This window comes from Pleurodeles waltl, chromosome 1_1 (assembly GCF_031143425.1).
Source record: "Pleurodeles waltl isolate 20211129_DDA chromosome 1_1, aPleWal1.hap1.20221129, whole genome shotgun sequence".
Lineage (NCBI taxonomy): Eukaryota > Metazoa > Chordata > Amphibia > Caudata > Salamandridae > Pleurodeles > Pleurodeles waltl.
Window position 1 is genome coordinate 302,443,589 of NC_090436.1, and position 23,819 is coordinate 302,467,407.

General features: G+C 44.1%; 1 protein-coding gene across 2 annotated transcripts in view; it reads left to right on the forward strand.

The window, feature by feature from the left end:
• MTREX (Mtr4 exosome RNA helicase) overlaps positions 1-23,819 on the forward strand; it is a 629,876-nt gene that overhangs the window by 418,792 nt on the left and 187,265 nt on the right. For both annotated transcript variants that reach the window (XM_069222101.1, XM_069222093.1), the window contains 2 exons: positions 13,188-13,256; positions 21,121-21,249. In XM_069222101.1, the coding sequence (XP_069078202.1) occupies positions 13,188-13,256; positions 21,121-21,249 (198 nt within the window). The remainder of the gene's footprint in view (positions 1-13,187; positions 13,257-21,120; positions 21,250-23,819) is intronic.

The window sequence follows — 23,819 nt, forward strand, 5'->3', positions numbered from 1 at the left end:
TAGGCAGTGTGAGGTTGGCATGGCACCCTGAGGGGAGTGCCATGTCGACTTACTCGTTTTGTCCTCACCAGCACACACAAGCTGGCAAGCTGTGTGCCTGTGCTGAGTGAGGGGTCCCTAGGGTGGCATAAGACATGCTGCAGCCCTTAGAGACCTTCCCTGGCATTAGGGCCCTTGGTACCAGGGGTACCAGTTACAAGGGACTTACCTGAATACCAGGGTGTGCCAATTGTGAAAACAAAAGTACAGGTTAGGGAAAGAACACTGGTGCTGGGGCCTGGTTAGCAGTCCTCAGCACACTTTCAATTCAAAACATAGCATCAGCAAAGGCAAAAAGTCAGGCGGTAACCATGCCAAGGAGGCATTTCCTTACACTCAGTCACGTTTGGTGTCTGGAAATTTACTATAGGGAGGAGAGGTGGAGACCCCAAAAATTGTCATCTGCCAAACAGCCAGACGGGCTGTGTGAGGAAGGGAAGCTCTGCAAGACATCTCCTTTGGATAGGGCTGGGGGCCAAATCATGCTAGTCTTCCTGCTGGGTGAGAGGACTGCACCCAGGGAAACCAGGACCAATAGCTCTGGAGCCAAGAGCACCAGCGCCTGCCTGCTTGCCAAGACCAGTGTGCCCATTGATGAAGAGGAGCACGTTTGAGGGAGCAAGGTCCTTTAGGGAGCCCTGTTGAGTGGACTCTTGGTGCAAGGAAATGGTGAAAAGGAAGCATAAATGATTGAGTGGGTGGATGAATATCGTTCATGAGTGGATGAAAGGATGAGTGAATGATAGGTGGGTGGAAAGGTGAAACGATTGCAAAGTAGAGGAATGGCTGTGTGAGTGAATGGATAAGTGGATGAACAGGTGAAAAGATGGCTGAGTAAAAAAAATGGATGGATGGGTAGCGGATGGACAGGTGAAAGGATGGCAGAGCAACAGGATGGATAGAAATGAATGAATAGGCAGATTGACAGGCGAAAGGATGGCAGAATAAAGAGATGTATGTATGAGTGGTTGAAAATATAAGTGAGCAGATGGCACAATAGGTGGATGAGTTAATGGATAGCAGACTGAATGGATGGCAGAATACATAGATGGATGGATGGATGAATGGATGGTGGATGGGGGATCGTGGATCGTAAAGTGGCTGAGCCCATGGATGGAAGAGCATCAGGATGGATGGCAGAGTGGATGGATGGCAAAATGGATGGGTGGTAGACTGTATGGATGTAATGGGGCAAGACTGAATGATGGACAGAAGAATAAATAACAGAATGTAAAGGTGAAGTAGATATCAATAGGTGGATTAAAAGGCAAAAGAATGAATGAGTTAATGGATAGATAGATAGATGCTTGGATGCTGTAGAAAAGAGGGTTTGGTTCGCTTGCTACGCTTGTGTGGTGCCATCTGAGCTTTAGCTCAAAGTGGGGGCTCTTATAATTTTCTGGCTGCTCCCTTGAAGATAGCTGTATAAAAAGATTGCCGTCTACTAAAGGGCAGAAGCCTGTGTGGACACCAAGACACTTTATATTGGAATGTTGCATGTTAGCACTCACATAGAATGACTTTGAGTATGAAGGCACTATACTTAAAAGTCCATGGAACTTCAATGAATAGTACTTTTGGCCCCAGTCTGGCTGGATTGTATGTCACTCATTTTGAAAAAGAAATTCATAATCTGCCTGACACCAACCCATACCATATGATAAGGACACATTGTCTACTTTGTTTTTGCTTCATAGGGCACATAATGAAGTCTGAATTCATGATGGAGATTCAATGAAATCATTGACTTGCACAAATTGTATAAGTCAATCAGTTTATTTTCTTTTTTCTTTTTCAGGGAATAGTGATTCACTTCCCAGATTAAGTAAATCATTGAATTCATTCTTACTTCCCAGTACGGATTGACCTTTCTGGTACCATCGGGGATCTGACACATTGTGATACTGAAGAAAGCCGATGACCTTTACATTCACAATAGGCTGAAACATGTTGTCCATATTGACAGATGTGAAGGATATAAAATTAATCTCTAACACATCTCACTTTTTTTTTTTAATCTTAAACCTGGCACATCCTTGCGATAGGAGGTAATTTTACTTCACTGTACTCTTTTACAGATTCCACCGTCTGGTCACCTAGAGAGGTAGATATGGATGCAAGACCATATGATGAAGCTTCTGACTACTAATACATCAGTGGAGATAACATACCGCTAACTTAAAATAACTGTTGAGGACCTCAATATAATTTGTCTAAACAGATTCTGTTCAGAGAATAGTGTGTGGTTTCACTTCCCTTGGTGTCTTCTGTATTGCTACAAGAAGCTGAGTGAATCCTCATCCTGCTTCTTACTCCCTTATTTTGATCTCTTCGAAGACTTGTTTCAGGCCTAAAGGGCCCTGAGGGACTGGCTGCTAATAGCGATGTGGTGCTTACACTCAAAAGTGTATTTAAAGAGTCATAGTGTACTCTTGAGATAAGGACTACTAGTGAGTATTCCATGGAGGCGGCCACCAGGAAATGTGTTGGTGTCTGTGAATGACATAACCTTCCTTTGAATGAGTAGAGTTGGAAATAAGATACTTCTTTTTGTTCTAAAAGTAAGTATTTGACTATACCTTGATGTATTCCTGCTGCTGCATATTTTTTGAGTTATGAGCCATGTTCCCTAATCTGTATCCACAAGCCCACCCCACCGCCCAAGAGGGAAACTAATATTGCATGTTCACGACTACCACTGTGAGTCAAATGCAGAAGGGGTACTTGCCCCCCTCCCCCGCCCCACCCCTGCAAATTATCAGGAATAATGTTCTAAAAACACTTGCAACCCATCAAACTTCAATTGAGAAACACATCTAAAATACACTTGCATGAGGTCCCTGCCAAAGACCATATCTTATTTGTGTCTTCTGACAAATTGCAACGCTGATCCTGTTTAAATTGGTAATATAAGGCATTAACTTTATGTACTAGCCAGCATTTTTCATTCTGTGGTGAACAGTTGTTCTTATTTTGCATGTTAAAATCATGAGTATTTTGGTCAAAAGATCCAGATTCTTATTTTCACAGGATTCCCCCATATTATCTCGATTGGTTGCAGCTTTTAATCTCAAGAGTTCCATGGGGGGGTGACATGTCACATCCCTCTGTTTATACTGAGTCAGTTCAAAATGGCCACAAGTCTAAAATTGCTGCATATTTTTCCAGACCTCTGACTAATGTAGAATTATGGGACACTTAGACGAATGTTGTATGAGAGCACAACTCCTTGTACTCAAACCTGAAGTACGCTGTAAACTGCCCAATTCCTTTTTGATCATTCCTGTTCTGATTGAGTATCATGTTGCCATCTACCACATCATTTTCAGATAAGGTCTTTCCAAGTACTACCTGCCAGTATACCAGCCATATCTCAGCTGGTGAACCGCCAACAGCCTGGTTCCTTCAGTTAAGTAATTATGTTCTGTGTGAGCTGTGAGATATGGAGGCAGCTCCCAGGGGAACATTAGATTCAGGAACTGGAAGGTGGAGACGAAGGAGAGGGTAAAAGTGCTGGGCCTGCCAAGGGAGCTGTAAGCCATGTCCGAATTAAAGAAATTGTTATTTCATCACATTTCCGGCACAGTGCTTCTGTGAAAAGTACTGCATTCTATTTTAGTGTACATAGCACAGTAGCACATTTTTTGACAGATTCTTCAAAGATACAAGCCTTCAGTGCACTTTGGAAGAGTACATTTTTACTGCCTGTATATGCATAACAGAAATCTTTCTGCTCCAGCACTGAGCCCATACTTTCCTCCTCAGCAGTCTTTTCACTCGGTAATAAATGTTCGATGGCATGTGTAGCTGCAGATACACATGTTGTGCATAGCCCGCCATCTGGTGTTGGGTCGGAGTGTTACAAGTTGTTTTTCTTTGAAGAAGTCTTTCGAGTCACGAGACCGAGGGACTCCTCCTCACTTGCTTCCTTTGCGCATGGGCGTCGACTCCATCTTCGATTGTTTTCTTTCCGCCATCGGGTTCGGACGTGTTCCTTTTCGGTCCGGGTTCGGAACGGAAAGATAGTTAGAAATTCGGAAAATTACGTCGGTATTGTTGCGTTCGGGATCGGATTAGATAGAATCGACACCGAATTGTGAAGAGCTCCGGTAGCCCTTCAGGGTAATTTCGATCCCCCGTCGGGGCCTGGTCGGCCCGACCGCGTGTAACATCGAGGCTGATGGAACGGACCCCGTTCCGATTCTGCCCTAAATGCCACAACAAATACCCATATACAGACCAACATTTGGTCTGTAACCTGTGCTTGTCGCCCGAGCACAAGGAAGAAACTTGTGAGGCCTGTCGTGCGTTTCGATCCCGAAAAACGCTCCGTGACCGGCGAGCCAGAAGATTACAGATGGCGTCCACGCCGACAGGACACCAAGAGTTCGAGGAACAAGGAGAAGAAGAGGAAGCCTTCTCTATCCATGAATCGGACTCGGAGGAATTCGACGTCCACGAAACAGTGAGTAAGACGTCGAAGCCAGCACACAAGAAAACAGACAAGGCCCAGGGGACGCCACTGCCAACAGGCCATGGCTCAACCCATAAAGTCGGTGACCGCCCATCGGCACCGAAAAAGGCCGAACTAGTGCCGAGATCGTCCGACTCGGGTCGAGACACAGGCACGCAGCAATCTCGGGACCGAGAAAGTGCTGCCGACAAAGATCGACGCCGAAGCATTGGAGCCGAAGCTGCTCGACGCAGAGACAGCGGCACCGAGGAGGATCGACGCCGAGAAGTTTTGACTCCAAAAAAGAGAAAAGTCGCCTCGGAGCTGAAAACGAGTAAGGACATAGTTTTGGTGCCGAAACGACCGGCAACCGAGCCAACAACCAGCTCATATTCAGAGGAGCAATCACTGTCCTCTCAATTGCGCCAACATAGATTCGAGGAAGAGTTACAGTCCACTGAAGTAGACCACACTCAAAAGCGGATCTTTATACAGAGTGGAACAGGGAAGATCAGCACCCTTCCCCCTATTAGGAGAAAAAGGAGACTTGAGTTCCAAATACAGGAACAAGCACCACAAACAAAAGTGGTGAAGAAGGTAACTCCGCCACCCTCTCCTCCACCTGTAACTTACATATCACCGGCACAGACTCCGTCACACTCACCGGCTCACACCACCATGAGCCAAGATGACCAGGACGCTTGGGACCTATACGACGCCCCAGTGTCAGACAACAGTCCGGAGGCGTATCCTACCAAGCCCTCACCACCAGAGGACAGCACAGCGTATTCACAGGTGGTAGCTAGGGCAGCAGAGTTCCATAACGTGTTGCTACACTCGGAACCTGTTGAGGATGACTTCCTTTTCAACACCCTCTCCTCCACCCATAGCACATACCAGAGCCTGCCTATGCTCCCAGGAATGCTAAGGCACGCAAAGCAAATCTTCAAACAGCCTGTCAAGAGTAGAGCAATAACACCAAGGGTGGAAAAGAAATACAAAGCACCGCCCACAGACCCTGCTTTCATCACCTCACAACTCCCACCAGATTCGGTTGTAGTAGGGGCAGCTCGCAAGAGAGCCAACTCTCACACGTCAGGCGATGCACCACCTCCGGATAAAGAAAGCCGCAAGTTCGACGCAGCCGGAAAAAGGGTCGCAGTACAAGCTGCAAACCAGTGGCGCATCGCTAACTCTCAAGCGCTCCTAGCGCGATATGATAGAGCCCATTGGGACGAGATGCAGCACCTCATCGAGCATCTACCCAAGGATTTACAAAAAAGGGCGAAACAGGTGGTTGAGGAGGGACAAAACATCTCCAATAACCAAATACGCTCCTCTATGGATGCAGCTGACACAGCTGCAAGAACAATTAACACAGCAGTAACCATAAGAAGGCACGCGTGGTTACGAACATCTGGCTTTAAACCGGAGATACAGCAAGCGGTGCTCAATATGCCATTCAATGAGCAACAATTGTTCGGACCTGAAGTGGACACGGCAATTGAGAAGCTAAAAAAGGACACTGACACTGCCAAGGCCATGGGCGCACTCTATTCCCCGCAGGGCAGAGGCACTTTTGGCACCTTCCGCAAAACAACCTTCAGAGGGGGGTTTCGGGGTCAGGCCACACAAGCCAGTACCTCACATTCAACACGTCTACCTACCAGGGACAGTACCAAAGGGGAGGCTTTCGGGGCCAGTACAGAGAAGGACAATTCCCTAGAAACAGGGGAAAATTTCAAAGCCCAAAAACACCTGCAACCAAACAGTGACTCACAGGTCACTCATCCCCTCCACACAACACCAGTGGGGGAAGAATAAGTCAGTATTACCAATCTTGGGAGGAAATAACAACAGACACTTGGGTCTTAGCAATTATCCAACATGGTTATTGCATAGAATTTCTCCAAATCCCTCCAAATATACCACCAAAAACACAGAATATATCAAAACAGCATTCAGACCTTCTGGAAATAGAAGTTCAAGCATTACTGCAAAAGAACGCAATAGAACTGGTACCAGGTACACAAATAAACACAGGAGTTTACTCACTGTACTTTCTTATACCAAAAAAGGACAAAACACTGAGACCAATCCTAGATCTCAGAACACTAAACACCTACATCAAATCAGAACACTTTCACATGGTCACGCTACAAGAAGTGTTACCATTGCTAAAGCAACAAGACTACATGACAACATTAGATCTCAAAAACGCATATTTCCACATACCGGTACATCCCTCGCACAGGAAATACCTAAAGTTCGTATTCAAAGGAATACACTACCAATTCAAAGTATTGCCGTTCGGTATAACAACCGCACCAAGAGTGTTTACAAAATGCCTAGCAGTAGTAGCTGCACACATCAGAAGGCAGCAAATACACGTATTCCCGTATCTAGACGATTGGCTAATCAAGACCAACTCACTGACAAAGTGTTCACACCACACAGATCAGGTCATACAAACCCTCTACAAACTCGGTTTCTCCGTCAACTATGCGAAATCACGCATTCTGCCTTGCAAAGTACAGCAATACCTAGGAGCAACAATAGACACAAGAAGGGGAATAGCCACTCCAAGTCCACAAAGGGTTCAAAATTTCCAAAAAGTTATACAAACCATGTATCCAACACAAAAAATACAGGCAAAGACGGTATTACAACTCCTAGGCATGATGTCCTCATGCATAGCCATTGTCCCAAATGCAAGACTGCACATGAGGCCCTTACAACAGTGCCTAGCATCACAATGGTCACAAGCACAGGGTCACCTTCTAGATCTGGTGTTGATAGACCGCCAAACATACATCTCGCTTCTATGGTGGAACAGTATAAATTTAAACAAAGGGCGGCTTTTCCAAGACCCAGTGCCACAATACGTGATAACAACAGATGCTTCCATGACAGGGTGGGGAGCACACCTCAATCAACACAGCATCCAAGGACAATGGGACGTACATCAAACAAAGCTGCATATAAATCACCTCGAACTGCTAGCAGTTTTCCTAGCGTTAAAAGCATTCCAACCCATCATAGCCCACAAGTACATTCTTGTCAAAACAGACAACATGACAACAATGTATTATCTAAACAAACAGGGGGGGACACACTCGACACAGCTGTGCCTCCTGGCACAAAAAATATGGCAATGGGCGATTCACAACCACATTCGCCTAATAGCACAGTTTATTCCAGGGATCCAGTATCAACTTTCAGACAATCTCTCTCGAGATCACCAACAGGTCCACGAATGGGAAATTCACCCCCAAATTCTAAACACTTACTCAAAAATTTGGGGAACACCTCAAATAGACTTATTTGCAACAAAGGAGAACGCAAAATGCCAAAACTTCGCATCCAGATACCCACACAGGCAGTCCCAAGGCAATGCCCTATGGATGAACTGGTCAGGGATATTTGCGTACGCTTTTCCCCCTCTCCCTCTTCTTCCATATCTAGTAAACAAATTGAGTCAAAACAAACTCAAACTCATACTGATAGCACCAACATGGGCGAGGCAACCATGGTACACAACACTGCTAGACCTATCAGTAGTACCCCACGTCAAGTTACCCAACAGGCCAGATCTGTTAACACAACACAAACAACAGATCAGGCATCCAAACCCAGCATCGCTGAATCTAGCAATCTGGCTCCTGAAATCCTAGAATTCAGACACTTAAACCTCACCCAAGAATGTATGGAAGTCATAAAGCAAGCTAGAAGACCATCCACTAGACACTGCTATGCAAGCAAATGGAAAAGGTTTGTTTGCTACTGCCATAATAATCAAATTCAACCATTACACGCATCTCCAAAGGATGTAGTGGGTTACTTACTACACTTACAAAAATCAAACCTGGCCTTCTCTTCCATTAAAATACACCTCGCAGCAATATCTGCATACCTGCAGATTACCCATTCAACTTCACTATTTAGGATACCTGTCATTAAAGCGTTTATGGAAGGCCTCAAAAGAATTATACCACCAAGGACACCACCCGTTCCTTCATGGAACCTCAACATCGTCTTAACGAGACTCATGGGTCCACCTTTTGAACCCATGCATTCTTGCGAAATACAATTCCTAACCTGGAAAGTTGCATTTCTCATCGCCATCACATCTCTAAGAAGAGTAAGTGAAATTCAGGCGTTTACAATACAAGAACCTTATATCCAAATACACAAAAATAAGGTAGTCCTAAGAACCAATCCAAAATTTCTACCAAAGGTTATTTCACCGTTCCACTTAAATCAAACGGTAGAACTACCAGTGTTCTTCCCACAGCCAGACTCGGTAGCTGAAAGGGCACTACATACATTAGACATCAGAAGAGCACTAATGTACTACATTGACAGAACAAAACAAATCAGAAAAACAAAACAACTGTTTATTGCATTCCAAAAACCTCATACAGGAAACCCAATATCAAAACAGGGTATAGCCAGATGGATAGTTAAATGCATCCAAATCTGCTACCTTAAAGCCAAAAGGGAGCTGCCCATTACACCAAGGGCACACTCAACCCGAAAGAAAGGCGCTAGCATGGCCTTCCTAGGGAATATTCCAATGCACGAGATATGTAAGGCATCCACATGGTCTACGCCTCACACATTTACTAAGCACTACTGTGTAGACGTGCTATCCGCACAACAAGCCACAGTAGGTCAAGCCGTACTAAGAACTCTATTTCAGACTACTTCCACTCCTACAGGCTGAGCCACCGCTTTTGGGGAGATAACTGCTTACTAGTCTATGCACAACATGTGTATCTGCAGCTACACATGCCATCGAACTGAAAATGTCACTTACCCAGTGTACATCTGTTCGTGGCATTAGTCGCTGCAGATTCACATGTGCCCACCCGCCTCCCCGGGAGCCTGTAGCCGTTTGGAAGTTATCTTCAACTTTGTACATTTTGTAAATATATTACTTAAACCTTAACTGGTACATACTTATTCACTCCATTGCATGGGCACTATTACTAACACACACAACTCCTACCTCACCCTCTGCGGGGAAAACAATCGAAGATGGAGTCGACGCCCATGCGCAATGGAAGCAAAGGAGGAGGAGTCCCTCGGTCTCGTGACTCGAAAGACTTCTTCGAAGAAAAACAACTTGTAACACTCCGACCCAACACCAGATGGCGGGCTATGCACAACATGTGAATCTGCAGCGACTAATGCCACGAACAGATGTACACTGGGTAAGTGACATTTTCATAATCTTCCTCTTGTAGGGTGTACTGCTTTAAGTTTTGGACCACCCATTTGTATTAAAAATATAATGCTGAAAGATTGCATAACTTAATTCACCCTTGCCAAATACCTCTCATCAGGGGTTAGTGCTGGTGTCTGCATCACAGCACTAAAATGCCTTAGTCGGCCATTATAAGCACTCTGGGATCACCCTACGAAGATGTGAGCCACTAACGCCAGCTCAGCTGCATAATGGAAAAGCAGCCTGTCAGTATTTTAAAATTGGATTGCTCTGCCTGCAACGCTGACATTTTCCTCACACTTTTGAGAAAATCAGTCCTCCTCATGGACCGTTACCAGGCTTCCGAAAGCTGCCAGGAGCTGCTCGGGCTCTGCGTATGTGGTGGACTACTTGATCTCACTGGAATATTAACATCAGAACTAGCCTACTGAAAACAGCACATGGACCCATTTGAGGCGCCGACCTTGTATTGTCTTTTTCCAGCACAGCAGGTCATGAATATATCAATTCCCATTGGCTATGTTAAAGGAGGGTCTCCCATGGCTGTGGAAGGAAGACTACATTGTGACAATAAACTGCAAGGACTCCTCTGTGCACATGCTGATGAACAGCAAGCACAAGAAATGTCTTATATTTGTTGTGAACCAGGTACACTATCAGTACACTATCAGTTCAAGATATCCCTCTTTCCCCGACTCCCCCACCCTCCGAGATAAAGTCAGTGTCCACAATGTTTACCATATTTTTTCATGTAGTAGCAGCACATTTGAGAAGGCACGGGGTTCATGTCTACCCCTACCTAGACAGTTGGCTGGTAAAGGTGAACTTCCTCAGACCATGCCAAAGGAGGATAAAAGGTCATACATGACCTACGCAAACTGAGGTTTTCACTTATTGCAGATACATCTTCATAGATACCAGAGAAGAAAAAGACATTCTTGTTATCAGGACTCAATTTCAAGGGAGCTAAAACAATCCAAACAACAAAAAGGAGACGTTGACAAAATAAATTGTGTTTCAGAAGAGAGACTCTGGCCTGAAGACAGTTGGGGAAATTAGTGTGTATAATGGCCTTATGCCCATAAGACTAACCCATGAGACCAACCCAGGAGAGGCTACAGAACCAATGATCAGACAATTGGAAGTTGGTAGGATCTGATGGTAGTTGAAGAGAAGGTACACAAGGATACCATGGTGGAACCTGGGCAACATAGTAGTAGGCAGGCTTTTCCCCAGCAAACTCCCACAGTAACCTTTACCACAGATGCCTCCTCCAACTGGAGAGTACACATGAGGAATCTGAGTATCAGGGGTCTGTAGAACTAAAGGGAAACCCTAAAAACATACATATTTTGGAAATGAAGACCGTTTTCCTGGCACTCCAATTTTTTTCATGTAGTGGTCAAAGAGAAAACAGCACAAATCCAGATAACAACACAACTACAGTGTTCTGTCTCAACAAACTAAGTGGGACAAGATCATATGAGCTGTACAAGTTATCCTAAGAAATTTGAAAGTGTGCAATTCAGAGACATATAGGCAAACACTTCCCAGTCATCGAAAAAGTAGAAATGGACAGACTAAGTAGTCAATCAAGTGCATTACACAAATGGAAATTAAGACAAATGGAAGAAAGAGTTTTCAAGAATGGGACACAGCAGACCTGTTTCCTATCCACAAAAAAGTAAAAAATGTCAAGACTTTGCACCCAGGTACCCACACACCACCTCTCCCTTAATAGATTGGTCTGGGTAATTTGCATACACTTTTCCCTCAATACCACTAATACCGCTGGGAATATGCAAATGCAAGCTGTCACTTGTGACATTGATCTTAATAGCACCTTAATGGACAAGACAAACATGATTCTCAGAACTGGTGACGATTTCTCAAAGGGAATAATAAAGCGATAAGCATCTCAAGACCTGCTAACAATGCAAAATGGACAGGCCTGCCACCCAGAACCAGCCAAGGCTATCAGCCTGCCTAATTCTGACAGCGTAGTTCCTGAGTACTTGAAGTTTTGATCCCTGGGACTCCCACAGAGAACCATGGAGGTCCTAAAAAGTCAGAAGATCAAGCACAAGAAAATGCTATGCTGCATAGTAGAAGCGGTAGGTCTATGGTGCAACAAAGAAGGGTGATGGACAGTAAAACAAAGGACACTACAGTCATTACATACCTATCTTAACTTCACATCACTTGAGGTCCACCTATAAGCCATAGTCACCTATTCAAGGTGGTGCATGGGTCGAAGCTTACAGATCTGCAAAGGCAGAACGGTCATGAGAATAAACCTGCTGTTACTTCCCAAAATAATCTTGTTGCCACATTAACCAAACCATCTAGCTGCCAGGATTCCTCCAGCAGCCAAAGATGCTTACAAAAAGAGCCCTTCACACGTTGAAGTCCAGAGGACAATTGTGTACTATCTTCAATAAACTAAATCAGGAAAGGGAGCCGATTGTTTGTCCTCTTTTCACCAAGAGAAGGCTCACCAGTGAGTGGAAGGAACATTACATGATGGATAGTACATAAAATCCAGATATGCTTAAAAAAGGCAGAGGAGAAACTGTCTATACATACATGTGCCAAACACTATTGTGTGGACATACCAGTCAATAGTGAAGTACAGGTGGGAGAGAAGATATTAAAACCCCTGTTTGCAAGAACAAACTAATTTCAACCCAACCTTTCAAAAGATGATACTTCTGCAAAACAAAGCATAGCTTATTAATCCAGGTAAGATTCATGGTGCAAAAAGAAATGGTTACTTACCTATGGGAGTAGTTGTTCAGCTTGAAGAGGTTTCTGGATTTTACACACTTTCCTCCCCAGACATGAGGTGCCTTGAATGCAACAATGGAGCTCATCTGTTTATACAACATACAGGAATCCCAAGGTGGACTGATGTTACCTAGCACGCACTTTTGACGTAATAAGGCAACTGACATACCATCAAGTGCTGGCCGATGATGCTCACAACAGCAACAAAAAACAAAGGTCGGCCATTCTAGTCCCAACTACTAGATGGTGGAATAATGCACAGCCTGAGAATCCAGAAAATTCTTCAAGCTGCAAAACTGCTTCTGCAGCTGAGTAACCATTTTGATGTGGGCTTAGATTTGTTGTGGAATGAACTAGCTTATTTTCATAGGGTATGGGGTCTAGGTGGGAGGCAGGGGTGGTTTTTCTGTGGTGCTGCAATTCAGTAACGCCAAGACATAAGTAAATAGTCCTTACGTCTCCAGTGTGGACATAGAAATTGATGTTTTCTGAACACCTAGATTGTGTGTGATCTGAATATGGGGCAATATACCATGTCATTTAATTATTATGACTAATGCAATTGCCTTGGGGTTGGAAATGTATAACTTTAGAGCTATGCTCACTGTTTGTTTCAGAATGGTTGTGCTAACAAGTCATTTTAATAGTGATCTTTGTTATATATGTTTTTCTCTTTAGGTAAAGCATGAGGATGAAGATTTCGGATGGGGAGTGGTGGTTAATTTTTCAAAGAAATCAAATGTAAAGGTAAGATAGTGCCTGCAATCAGTCTCTGAAGTAATGTAGTGTTAGACAATATCAGTGTGCAAAGGATGAAATGCCTTAGTTGCCAGTCAGTTCCTGAGCTTGTGTTCAGTATTATTTTCTATAATACAAAAAGGTTTCAGGTGTTATCGGTTATTTTACTTTTCAAGATACATTATTTCAAATCAAATCTGTTCCTGGATCATTGTTTCCACTATCCTTCTGTTGAGTACATATTTTCACCATCATTACAAATGGCTCTATTATATCACAAGGCAGATACAAGTTTCTTAATACAGTTGTAACAGCTTGCTTAATTTATGTACAATTTAAACAGTGCTTCCCACACGTTCATTATTCAGTTATAAGGCAAGTGCATTAACATGCAGATGTGTGCCAATAGGCCATGCCTCACCCAAAGCGGTCTCATTAGTCGCATTAACATCTATTGTAGCATTGGACATTCTCAGGATACCCAAGTCGATTGTGTACAGTGTCTAGTGACTCTTTAACACATGGCCGGATTGCCCATAGGTAAGAAGCTATGGAATTAAAAAAAGCTCATCTGTTTTAAAACAAAAAGACTGTCAGACCTTGTAGAACTAATCCCATAAATTCTAAATAGAGGCAAAAGTCATCTTTTATGTGCTCAAACAAATCTTGTGCAGAAGAGCAGGAGGTACTAAATATTATCCTTTGCCCCAAACATAAAGTCACAAAATTGACTTCAAAGAGAGAGCCTTGCACACCTAATAAGATAATCCGTAGTAGGCAAGGTCCTCAACCTTAACTTAATATTGAATGTACGTTTCGGCTCCGGGTAGATCATATCCAGATACAACTTACTACATGGCCTTACCTACTAATGAAATAATCTGTAAGTACGCTGCATGGTCTTATTGTGGAAAGCTTCATCTCCCACCTTAGCATATACAAGTTCTGCGGTATGCCTTCTTACTCTGCTTGGATTGATCCATTGGAACCCTATTTGTAAATCACCTATTATACTCTTTACATAAGCCAACCAATTACATTGACTCGATCTGCTGGAACTATCCACATCATCCAGAAATGTTTAGCAAATTGTTGCTTTCAGGTTCCTCACCAGCCTAATCCAATTAACATCATTTTTAATACTGCTAATTCAGTTGTTGGTGGAAGGCCAAGCTCCACATCGTGCTAGCAGGGGAGCATTTGAAATCTGGGCACTCAAAGTTGAAAATGTATTCCCTAAAATACCTAACTCTGGTTCTAACGTGGTGTTTTATTAGATAAAAAGGGAATGCAAGTCCAGCAAAAAATACACACCTTTAAAGAACAACTAATCCCAACAGTGCGTGGTCTAATGATCTTAGTTTCCTGTTGAAAGTTAACCTATTTAAAAGTTACTAAGAATGCAGATGTGATGCACTCAACTTTGATTGCTTTTACTTGATTATCTAATACTACTTGATAGGTTAAATCTTGCCTTGCCCCTCAGTGAGCTTTACAAAATGAAGTCCTCTTTAGAAATGCTTGTTTTTTTAAAATTTATTTTCTGATAGGCAGATAATATGCAAATTCATAACCTATTTAAAATAGGTTATGTGCAACTCGATTCATAGTTGTCACTGTGATTTTTTTCTGTATGGACATACAGTGCATTTTTCAGCATTGTAGTGGTTGAGTCTGTAACTGCATCTCATTTTCTCAAAGTTTTAACTTATAATGTATACACTTTCCCATAGAACTTTCTCCTTATGAATACTCCTTCCGGGCTTCAGACGATTTAAAATTGTTTTCTTTCGAGCAGTAATTCTTAAACATCCACAGGTGGTGTTATGCTGCTCCAGCCGTGTCAGTACCTCCGGCTACGAAGGATTAGGCACCTGCTGGTGTTGAAATCAGTTCCTGTATTTCCATGTATCATCGCCATATTCCAGACCTCCCTCAGTACCTCACCAATAGATTTATTAGCTATTGCACAGTGTATGGGTCTCCTTAAAGAGCTTCAGGTTTCAAGCCTTTCAGGAGATGCTGCAATGTATTGCCTTTTTCGGCCCCCATTATTGACTGCATGAAATACATCTGGTTGGAACATGACCTTGCAGTTCTTTTTCCACCAGACAAGGCAATTAGGAAGTGGAGATCCAAGAGTTTTTGTTTTTTTTTTTGGTTTTTTTTTTTGGTTAAGGCCTGCAGGTAGTCTCCCAAGTAGACTCCCCTCCCAAAGGTAAGTTACCTTCTGGGAAACGTTCTCCTAAGACACCTTCCCACAAACACTCAGTGCCATAACAAAGAGGTTCTGTTCCAGGGTCTGCTTGGACTTGGTGTTTAGATGCACATCTAAAAAGTCAAAACCAGTTTTCTGAGTCCTTCAGCTGTTCCTACGAAAGTAGAGGCCTTTCACCCAGGAGATCTGGGTAGTTTTAGGACAACTTCTCAGACTCTGGGCTGCGCCACAATTATGGGGTATGTGGAGCAGGGAATCCGTTCCTGTTGGTCTTGGCAACTTCAACACCATGCCACCATGAGCTCCAGTGCCTAAGGCATAGCCTGAAACATATAAGGTACTATCACCAATCTGTTCAGGCCTTTCCTCTGTGCCATTCTCCAAATCTACTATAATTCCATCCACAGATCCATCCCTGGAACCGGCAAAGTAGTTGATAGAAGAGGACTACTCATCTCATAATCTCCTGCAACAATGTTAATTCCAGCATTTACTTGGACTTGCAGAATGCCAGTGACCTAGACATGTCACCAGATAAGGTCATTTCCTACCCCCGTGGTATGTCGCAGGAGGAGGTTTCCTTATTCACAACAGTTGGTGAGAAAGCAGTGAAGGTCTATGAACAGCCTTTTTTTTTTTTTTAAAGTGAAGTCTAACATTTTATGGAGTTCTTGATTCCAGTCAGTGAGGCTGTACTAAATACTATAATTGCTGCATATGCGAAACTATTTTCTTGCCTAGCTGTCCCTAGGCAGATCAGTAGATGTCATAGGCCTGCTCCGAGTGATCCACTCTCTGTCCTCCTACTGTCACAGATGAGTTTGGTTGTTCAGTTATCATCTTAGCAGAATCCAGTCAGGTTCCCTACAGCTCTCCCAGAATCTAAAAAACTGGACTCTGGCACTTTGGTTTTCACAGCCGCTAATGCCACCTGCCCCTCAGTATAGAAGAAGGCAAAACTTAGCTATCAGCTTTCTAGAACAGAACCGCAGGGCTATGTTTCTCGTCTTAGTCCTGGCATACTCTGCATGACATTTTCACATACAGCATCAAATGTTCTGAAGTTATTATAAGTCAGTACAACAGCTACTTCAGCCCAACCTGACCCCACATCAAATTCAGTGACCCTTTCAAGGTAAGACTCTTTGTGGAGTCACCAGCTGCAGCAGCTCCAGTCTTCACCATCCTCTGGGGCTGGGTTGCCTCAAAATCTTTGGGAGTGCCTGCCCCCACCTTATAGCTCCAGCTTCTGTTGTTGGGTAAGGTCTCTTATTCTTGACACTCGGTGACAAGAGATCAGACTGTTCGGCCGGTGATCCAACTGATTGTTTGGGTGACACCCTTCCTTTCCTATCTTCCCCTACAGATTACCTTTCTTCCATCAAAGTGTGCTATTCGTCTCATGCCTCGATATTTCCCCTGAAAGAGATATACAGAGGGTTTTACTTACTTATTGGTTCCCAAGAAAGATAGATGCTTAAGGGCTATCTTGGATCACTGCCTTCCAAACCTGATCAGCTGGCTGAACAAGGTCAGTATACTTTCCTTAAGCCAGGTGCTGTGGACGAGAGATTTGTTGGTGTCTCTGTACCTCAAGGATGCCAGCAACCACCTTCTGATCCTCCGTGCCTCCAAGCACTACTTGAGGTTCTAACTGAGATCCCAACACTATCAGTGTGTTGTTCTCATGTTCAGACTGAAAAAAGCACAATGCTCCTTTCCAAACGTGCTGGTGGCTTTGGATGTGGGGAGTCCATGTATGTCAGTACTTGGATGACTGTGTTAGAAACAGGATTCCCAGTGCTGATCCAGGAGCATCTACACTACACAACCTGGTCTTTACCACCAACCTCCAAAACTCTCTCCTCACTGTCCCACAGTGCCTTTCTTTTACTGACACCATGCTTGATTCTACACTTAAAACAATCTTCTTTCGTCCTCAGAGGATCAGATATTCAGACAACAATTACAATGTGTCTGATTTGGATCACAGTCCAGCAGGACTTGTGCCTGCTATGCCTCATGATCTCACCCATCATTTTGGTGCCTCATTACTGGTGGCAGATGAGTGCTCCACTGGTGTCTAAAGAAGCTCTGGCTACAACACCAAAGACGTTTCTCTGCTTAAGTGTTCATGTACCACTTAGTACCTTCAAAATCTGCACTGGTGGATTGCCTTTAATCTTGTAAGTAGTCACCCATTGAGCCTTGCCACCCGAACCCCCGCACCCCCCACCACCACCTTCACCGACTCAGGCTATTGTGGCCAAGGACATCTCCCTGCTGGGGTGGTGTCCTCATCTGGGTGACATGATGGTGTGGGGTCTTTTGAGCAGTGCCTGCAAATAAATGTAATTAAGCTGGTGGTGATCTGCTATGACTTGAAGACTTTTCTCCCTTCTCACTCAACACCACAACTGGCCAAGCAGAGTAGTGTGAGGTCGTGGACCCAATGTTAGGAGGCGATTCGCCTGTGGATGTGGGCACATCACCGGAGAATCTTCCTAGTAGCACTTCACCTACCAAGCTTCCTTCCGCATGAAAGTGGCTGTCAGCTCACTGGAGGACCACAACTGGGAGTTAGACCCCAAAGTGACAAGGTGACCTTCTCCGGATAGGGGTTTCCATTTATTGATCTCTTCACCAGTGCCTAGAAGGCAGTGTCCTCATTTATGCCAAACACTTCCATCTAAATGCGTGGATAATGCCTTCATGTTTGGCTGGTCTCAGGACTTGTAGTATACATTTTCACTGATCCTGCTACTGTGAAAGGTTCCTGCAGAAGGTGCAGATGCTGTAGCATGTTGAGTGGACTGCTTTTGCCTTCATGAAGAGGTCACCAACATTATCTTGGCAGTTAAGAATTCCCCAACTAAATCAATCTACACTTTTTCGGTGGTGCAAGTTGTAAGAGGAAGACATTAGCCCTTTTAAATCCTGCTTTGATGCATCTTAAAATGCATTGTCCCTTGTTCAGTGTGGCCTGGCTGTGACTAAAGTTACTAGTTATCTGGCATTCCTGTTTGCCTTCATGTGTTTACCTGATCACGTTTCCCTGTTTAGATGGCCGCTGACTATACGTTTGCTAAAAGGTTTGCAATACTAGTACTTTCCTGCGCATTTTATTCCTTTGTGGGATTTGAATCTTGTTTTGACTTTATTCAAACAGATGCACATTTGCCCGACTCACCTTATTTCACTGCAAAATGTTTTTGGTGGCAATTGCTGCTTCTTCTGAGTTTGTCCACCCTTTGCAGTTTTCTACTCAGATAGCTTGATTATTTGTACATTCCTATCCTTCTCACTGAAGGTTGTTTTTGATTTCCGTATTCAACAAATTATTACTCTTTAATCCATTTTTGACATCCAGCCAAGGAGGAGGAGCATCTGTATAGCCTGAATTCCATGCATGTGATGTTGTATTACATCAACTACACCCAACAGTACGAAGTCCATAATCCTCTTTTTAAGGGCTTCACTGAAGCTTAAAAGAGCTGATCTGTGACAAAAAATTATTTTCAGTTGGGTCATTTTTTGCATCAGGATATGCTATGCCCTGGCCAAATAGGACCTTACCGAAGACATGTTGTCCCAGGCAGGAGTATAGGCCCGTCCTTGCCCAGGCTGTGTTGTTTAATTTCTGTGGTTAACCAGCACTATTCAGTCCCACCTCCAAAGAAAGCACTTCTTTAAGGCTTGTTTCTAAGATGAAGAATCTGCGGTATGATGTATCCAAGTTACTTGCTTTCTCTAGCAATATTTCTGGAGGATACATAAACGTACTGCAAATTCCTCCCCATCCTGAACACTCCCACCCAGTGAACTAGTGCCATGATCAATTAGATCCCAAGGTATGAGAACATGTTATGTGCAGTGTTTGTTGCTGTAGAGGCTCACTTAGTCCCTCTCCACACGTCTCAGTGTTTAGTATTTAACAAGAACTGAAGTCAACAGAATGGTTGGTGTCTGATTAATCCCAGTGACATAATTTCCATAGGTTTTAATGTGGCTGGAGAGGCGTGGTGAAATAACTTTGTAAAACAGTCTGAAGTATGGAAGGAGTATTCATAAGATGAGGACTCTGCCCAAAGATTGCATGTACTTTTTCTTTGGATTTAGGCTATAGTAGGAGTCATGATGGCTCATTAGATGTAATGTAAACTCGCAGTGCCCCATACATCAGAAGCAAACAAGCTGTTGTGATTTCAGACAATTAAACTTCAACATTAAATGTTCGGAGTGGAGAGTCGAGTCAGACTGCTTTGGAGAACAACATTGACTTCTGACCTAGATGTCAACAAAGCAGGTGTTTTCTACAGTCTTTCCACTAAATCACAGTCTGACTTTTATGAGGGTTTTTAAAAAAAAAAAATGTAATCTATTCAATGTTGTTTTTCTGATTGATCATGGAGATACCTCCATACATATTCTTTCCTGTCACCATAAATTTTAATCAAAAATGGAAATCCAGCTTGCATGCTAAGTTTACCACAGGACCATTGAGCAGTTGTTATGATTGTTAGATCCAGTTTACGTTGAAAAACGCGTGGATGCAGACTTATTGAGCATAGCTACAACTAAAAAGGGATTGCATAGTCTTTTATACATGATCCACGCCTGATAGAGGGAGCAACAAGCTAGAAACAGTAGGAAGTAAACTTAAGAGGGCATTTATTTCAGGAAACAAATTTGAGTGGGTATAGAAGATAAGACTACAATCAACACTTGTTTAAACTCATCACTGGATTCAGCAGACACTGCCATGGTCTTAAATAAGCACTCGTACTTTCTAAATGGTCCAAGTCAGTGTACAGTCTAATATAACTGACAAGCTTCTTACAGGAGTGCATCTATATGCATCCTAGGGTGATGATAACCTAGAAATAATTTAAAAGGCTAATGACCGTGCCCTAGCATTGTAGTCTAGATGGAATTTCAAAAGACGCTCACTCAAAATAAGCAGTGGTCAAGGTCGTCAAATTTAGAACCATAGACACCAGCACCAACAACGTCTGTTTTAATCTTTAAAGCATTTGCAACAACTTATTTAATCCTAGAAACTTTCATGAAAGGTGAGGTAATGCAAGTGTCCCTACAAGACCTAGCAAATGAATTCTTCAGTCTACTGCCACAGCACAAAAGACCTGTAAGAGGGCAGGATAAAGGACTGCCATTCAAAGCACCTCCATTACAACACTGTTGGCTTTGGGGAGAAGGCCAAATTTCACATGTCCTACCATAACCAGTATCTCTGTTTTGTTGGGTTATTTTGGGTAAAATATTCATTCATTCAGTCAGACCCTGCAGGAACCCCTGTCCTGAGCTTTCAGGGACGGAGATATTTTAAATTAACTGAAGGTAATTTGAAAATCATATTTTCAAAATGTGTTGCCAAGGTTCTAATAATTTGGCTCAGCTACAACTTGTGATCGTTAAAAAAAGAAATAGCGTCAGTGCCCCCAAATACAGTTCAAACTGTGACATTTAGAACTAAAAGGTGGGAGGGTGATGATTTTGTAAACAAGGTGATACAAATTAAAATGTTCATTCCAGTGCTGAACAATGTATTCATTTTGTACAGCAGTGTCTAAATATTTTCGTATGAAGTCTGCACAAACATTGAAATGATGCATTCCTTTATTTTTAACCATACAGCAAAGTACAGGCGAATTGGATCCACTTTATGTGGTGGAGGTATTGTTGCATTGCAGTAAGGAAAGTGTAAAGAATGCTGCAACCGAGGCGGCTAAACCAGTCAGACCTGAAGAGAAAGGAGAAATGCAGGTTAGTTTTATTATTTGTATTCCTCCCTCCTCCAATCCCCCCCCAGTATCCAAATGGCAACTTTATTTTGTCATTGTCTGTACTATACCTTTTGTTGCATTGTGGATCACTATTTGACATGAATGTGTTAACATAGGAATATGATCATACTGACTATTCAGATTCGTTTTCACTAGGGTGGTTTTATGTATGATCATGGTGTTCTTACTGAAATTGCCCAGGACTAGAACCTTGCTTTGATCTCACTCCTTTCTCAGTCCTGCTCCTTCTTATAAGTAAGAATGTTGCAGTCCTTTGACTTGTAAGGGTATCGGTTGTTATTTGTATGAGACGTTGCTTGTGTAGGATTCAAAATCTTTAGCTTATTTTAATATACTTGCTGATATGTCAAGGAAAATAGGCATAGCTACTGAGTTCCTTTGGTCTGTGGTGTCAGAGTCTGATGTTTGTATTGATACTGACAAAAAAGCAACATATGGCAAAGTGAAAGGGACACTGTGCATCTTTCCTCTAAAATGTAGATGAGAACAGTATTCAAGTTTGTGGCGGTGTAACCTGAAGAAGGGCCCACAGTGCACTATAGCATTATGTAAAGAAATGGCTCCCTGTTGCAGTTACCCCCCACTTTTTGCCTGATACTGATGCTGACTTGACTGAGAAGTGTGCTGGGACCCTGCTAACCAGGCCCCAGCACCAGTGTTCTTTCACCTAAAATGTACCATTGTTTCCACAATTGGCACAACCCTGGCACCTAGGTAAGTCCCTTGTAACTGGTAGCCCTGGTACCAAGGGCCCTGATGCCAGGGAAGGTCTCTAAGGGCTGCAGCATGTCTTATGCCACCCTAGGGACCCCTCACTCAGCACAGACACACTGCTTGCCAGCTTGTGTGTGCTGATGGGGAGAAAATGACTAAGTCGACATGGCACTCCCCTCAGGGTGCCATGCCAACCTCCCACTGCCTGTGGCATAGGTAAGTCACCCCTCTAGTAGGCCTTACAGCCCTAAGGCGGGGTGCACTATACCACAGGTGAGGGCATATGTGCATGAGCACTATGCCCCTACAGTGTCTAAGCAAAACCTTAGACATTGTAAGTGCAGGGTAGCCATAAGAGTATATGGGCTGGGAGTCTGTCAAAAACGAACTCCACAGCTCCATAATGGCTACACTGAATACTGGGAAGTTTAGTATCAAACTTCTCAGAATAATAAACCCACACTGATGCCAGTGTTGGATTTATTAAAAAATGCACACAGAGGGCATCTTAGAGATACCCCATGTATTTTACCCAATTGTTCAGTGCAGGACTGACTGGTCTGTGCCAGCCTGCTGCTGAGAGACGAGTGTCTGACCTCATGCGGTGAGAGCCTTTGTGCTCTCTGAGGACAGAAACAAAGCCTGCTCTGGGTGGAGGTGCTTCACACCTCCCCCCCTGCAGGAACTGTAACACCTAGCAGTGAGCTTCAAAGGCTCAAGCTTCGTGTTACAATGCCCCAGGGCACTCCAGCTAGTGGAGATGCCCGCCTCCTGGACCCAGCCCCCACTTTTGGCGGCAAGTCCAGGAGAGATGATGAGAAAAACAAGGAGGAGTCACTGGCCAGTCAGGACAGCCCCTAAGGTGTCCTGAGCTGAGGTGACTCTGACTTTTAGAAATCCTCCATCTTGTAGAAGGAGGATTCCCCCAATAGGGATAGGAATGTGACCCCCTCCCCTTGGGAGGAGGCACAAAGAGGGTGTACCCACCCTCAGGGCTAGTAGCCATTGGCTACTAACCCCCCAGACCTAAACACGCCCTTAAATTTAGTATTTAAGGGCTTCCCTGAACCTAAAGATTTAGATTCCTGCAACAACAAGAAGAAGGACTGCCTAGCTGAAAACCCCTGCAGAGGAAGACCAGAAGACAACAACTGCCTTGGCTCCAGAAACTCACCGGCCTGTCTCCTGCCTTCCAAAGAACTCTGCTCCAGCGACGCCTTCCAAAGGGACCAGCGACCTCTGAATCCTCTGAGGACTGCCCTGCTTCGACGACGACAAGAAACTCCTGAGGACAGTGGACCTGCTCCAAAAAGACTGCAACTTTATCCAAAGGAGCAGCTTTAAAGAACCCTGCAACCTCCCCGCAAGAAGCGTGAGACTTGCAACACTGCACCCGGCGACCCCGACTCGGCTGGTGGAGAACCAACACCTCAGGGAGGACCCCCGGACTACTCTACGACTGTGAGTACCAAAACCTGTCCCCCCTGAGCCCCCACAGCACCGCCTGCAGAGGGAATCCCGAGGCTTCCCCTGACCGCGACTCTCTGAAACCTAAGTCCCGACGCCTGGGAAAGACCCTGCACCCGCAGCCCCCAGGACCTGAAGGACCGGACTTTCACTGCAGAAGTGACCCCCAGGAGTCCCTCTCCCTTGCCCAAGTGGAGGTTTCCCCGAGGAAGCCCCCCCCTTGCCTGCCTGCAGCGCTGAAGAGATCCCTTGATCTCTCATTGACTTCCATTGCGAACCCGATGCTTGTTCTAACACTGCACCCGTCCGCCCCCGCGCCGCTGAGGGTGAAATTTCTGTGTGGGCTTG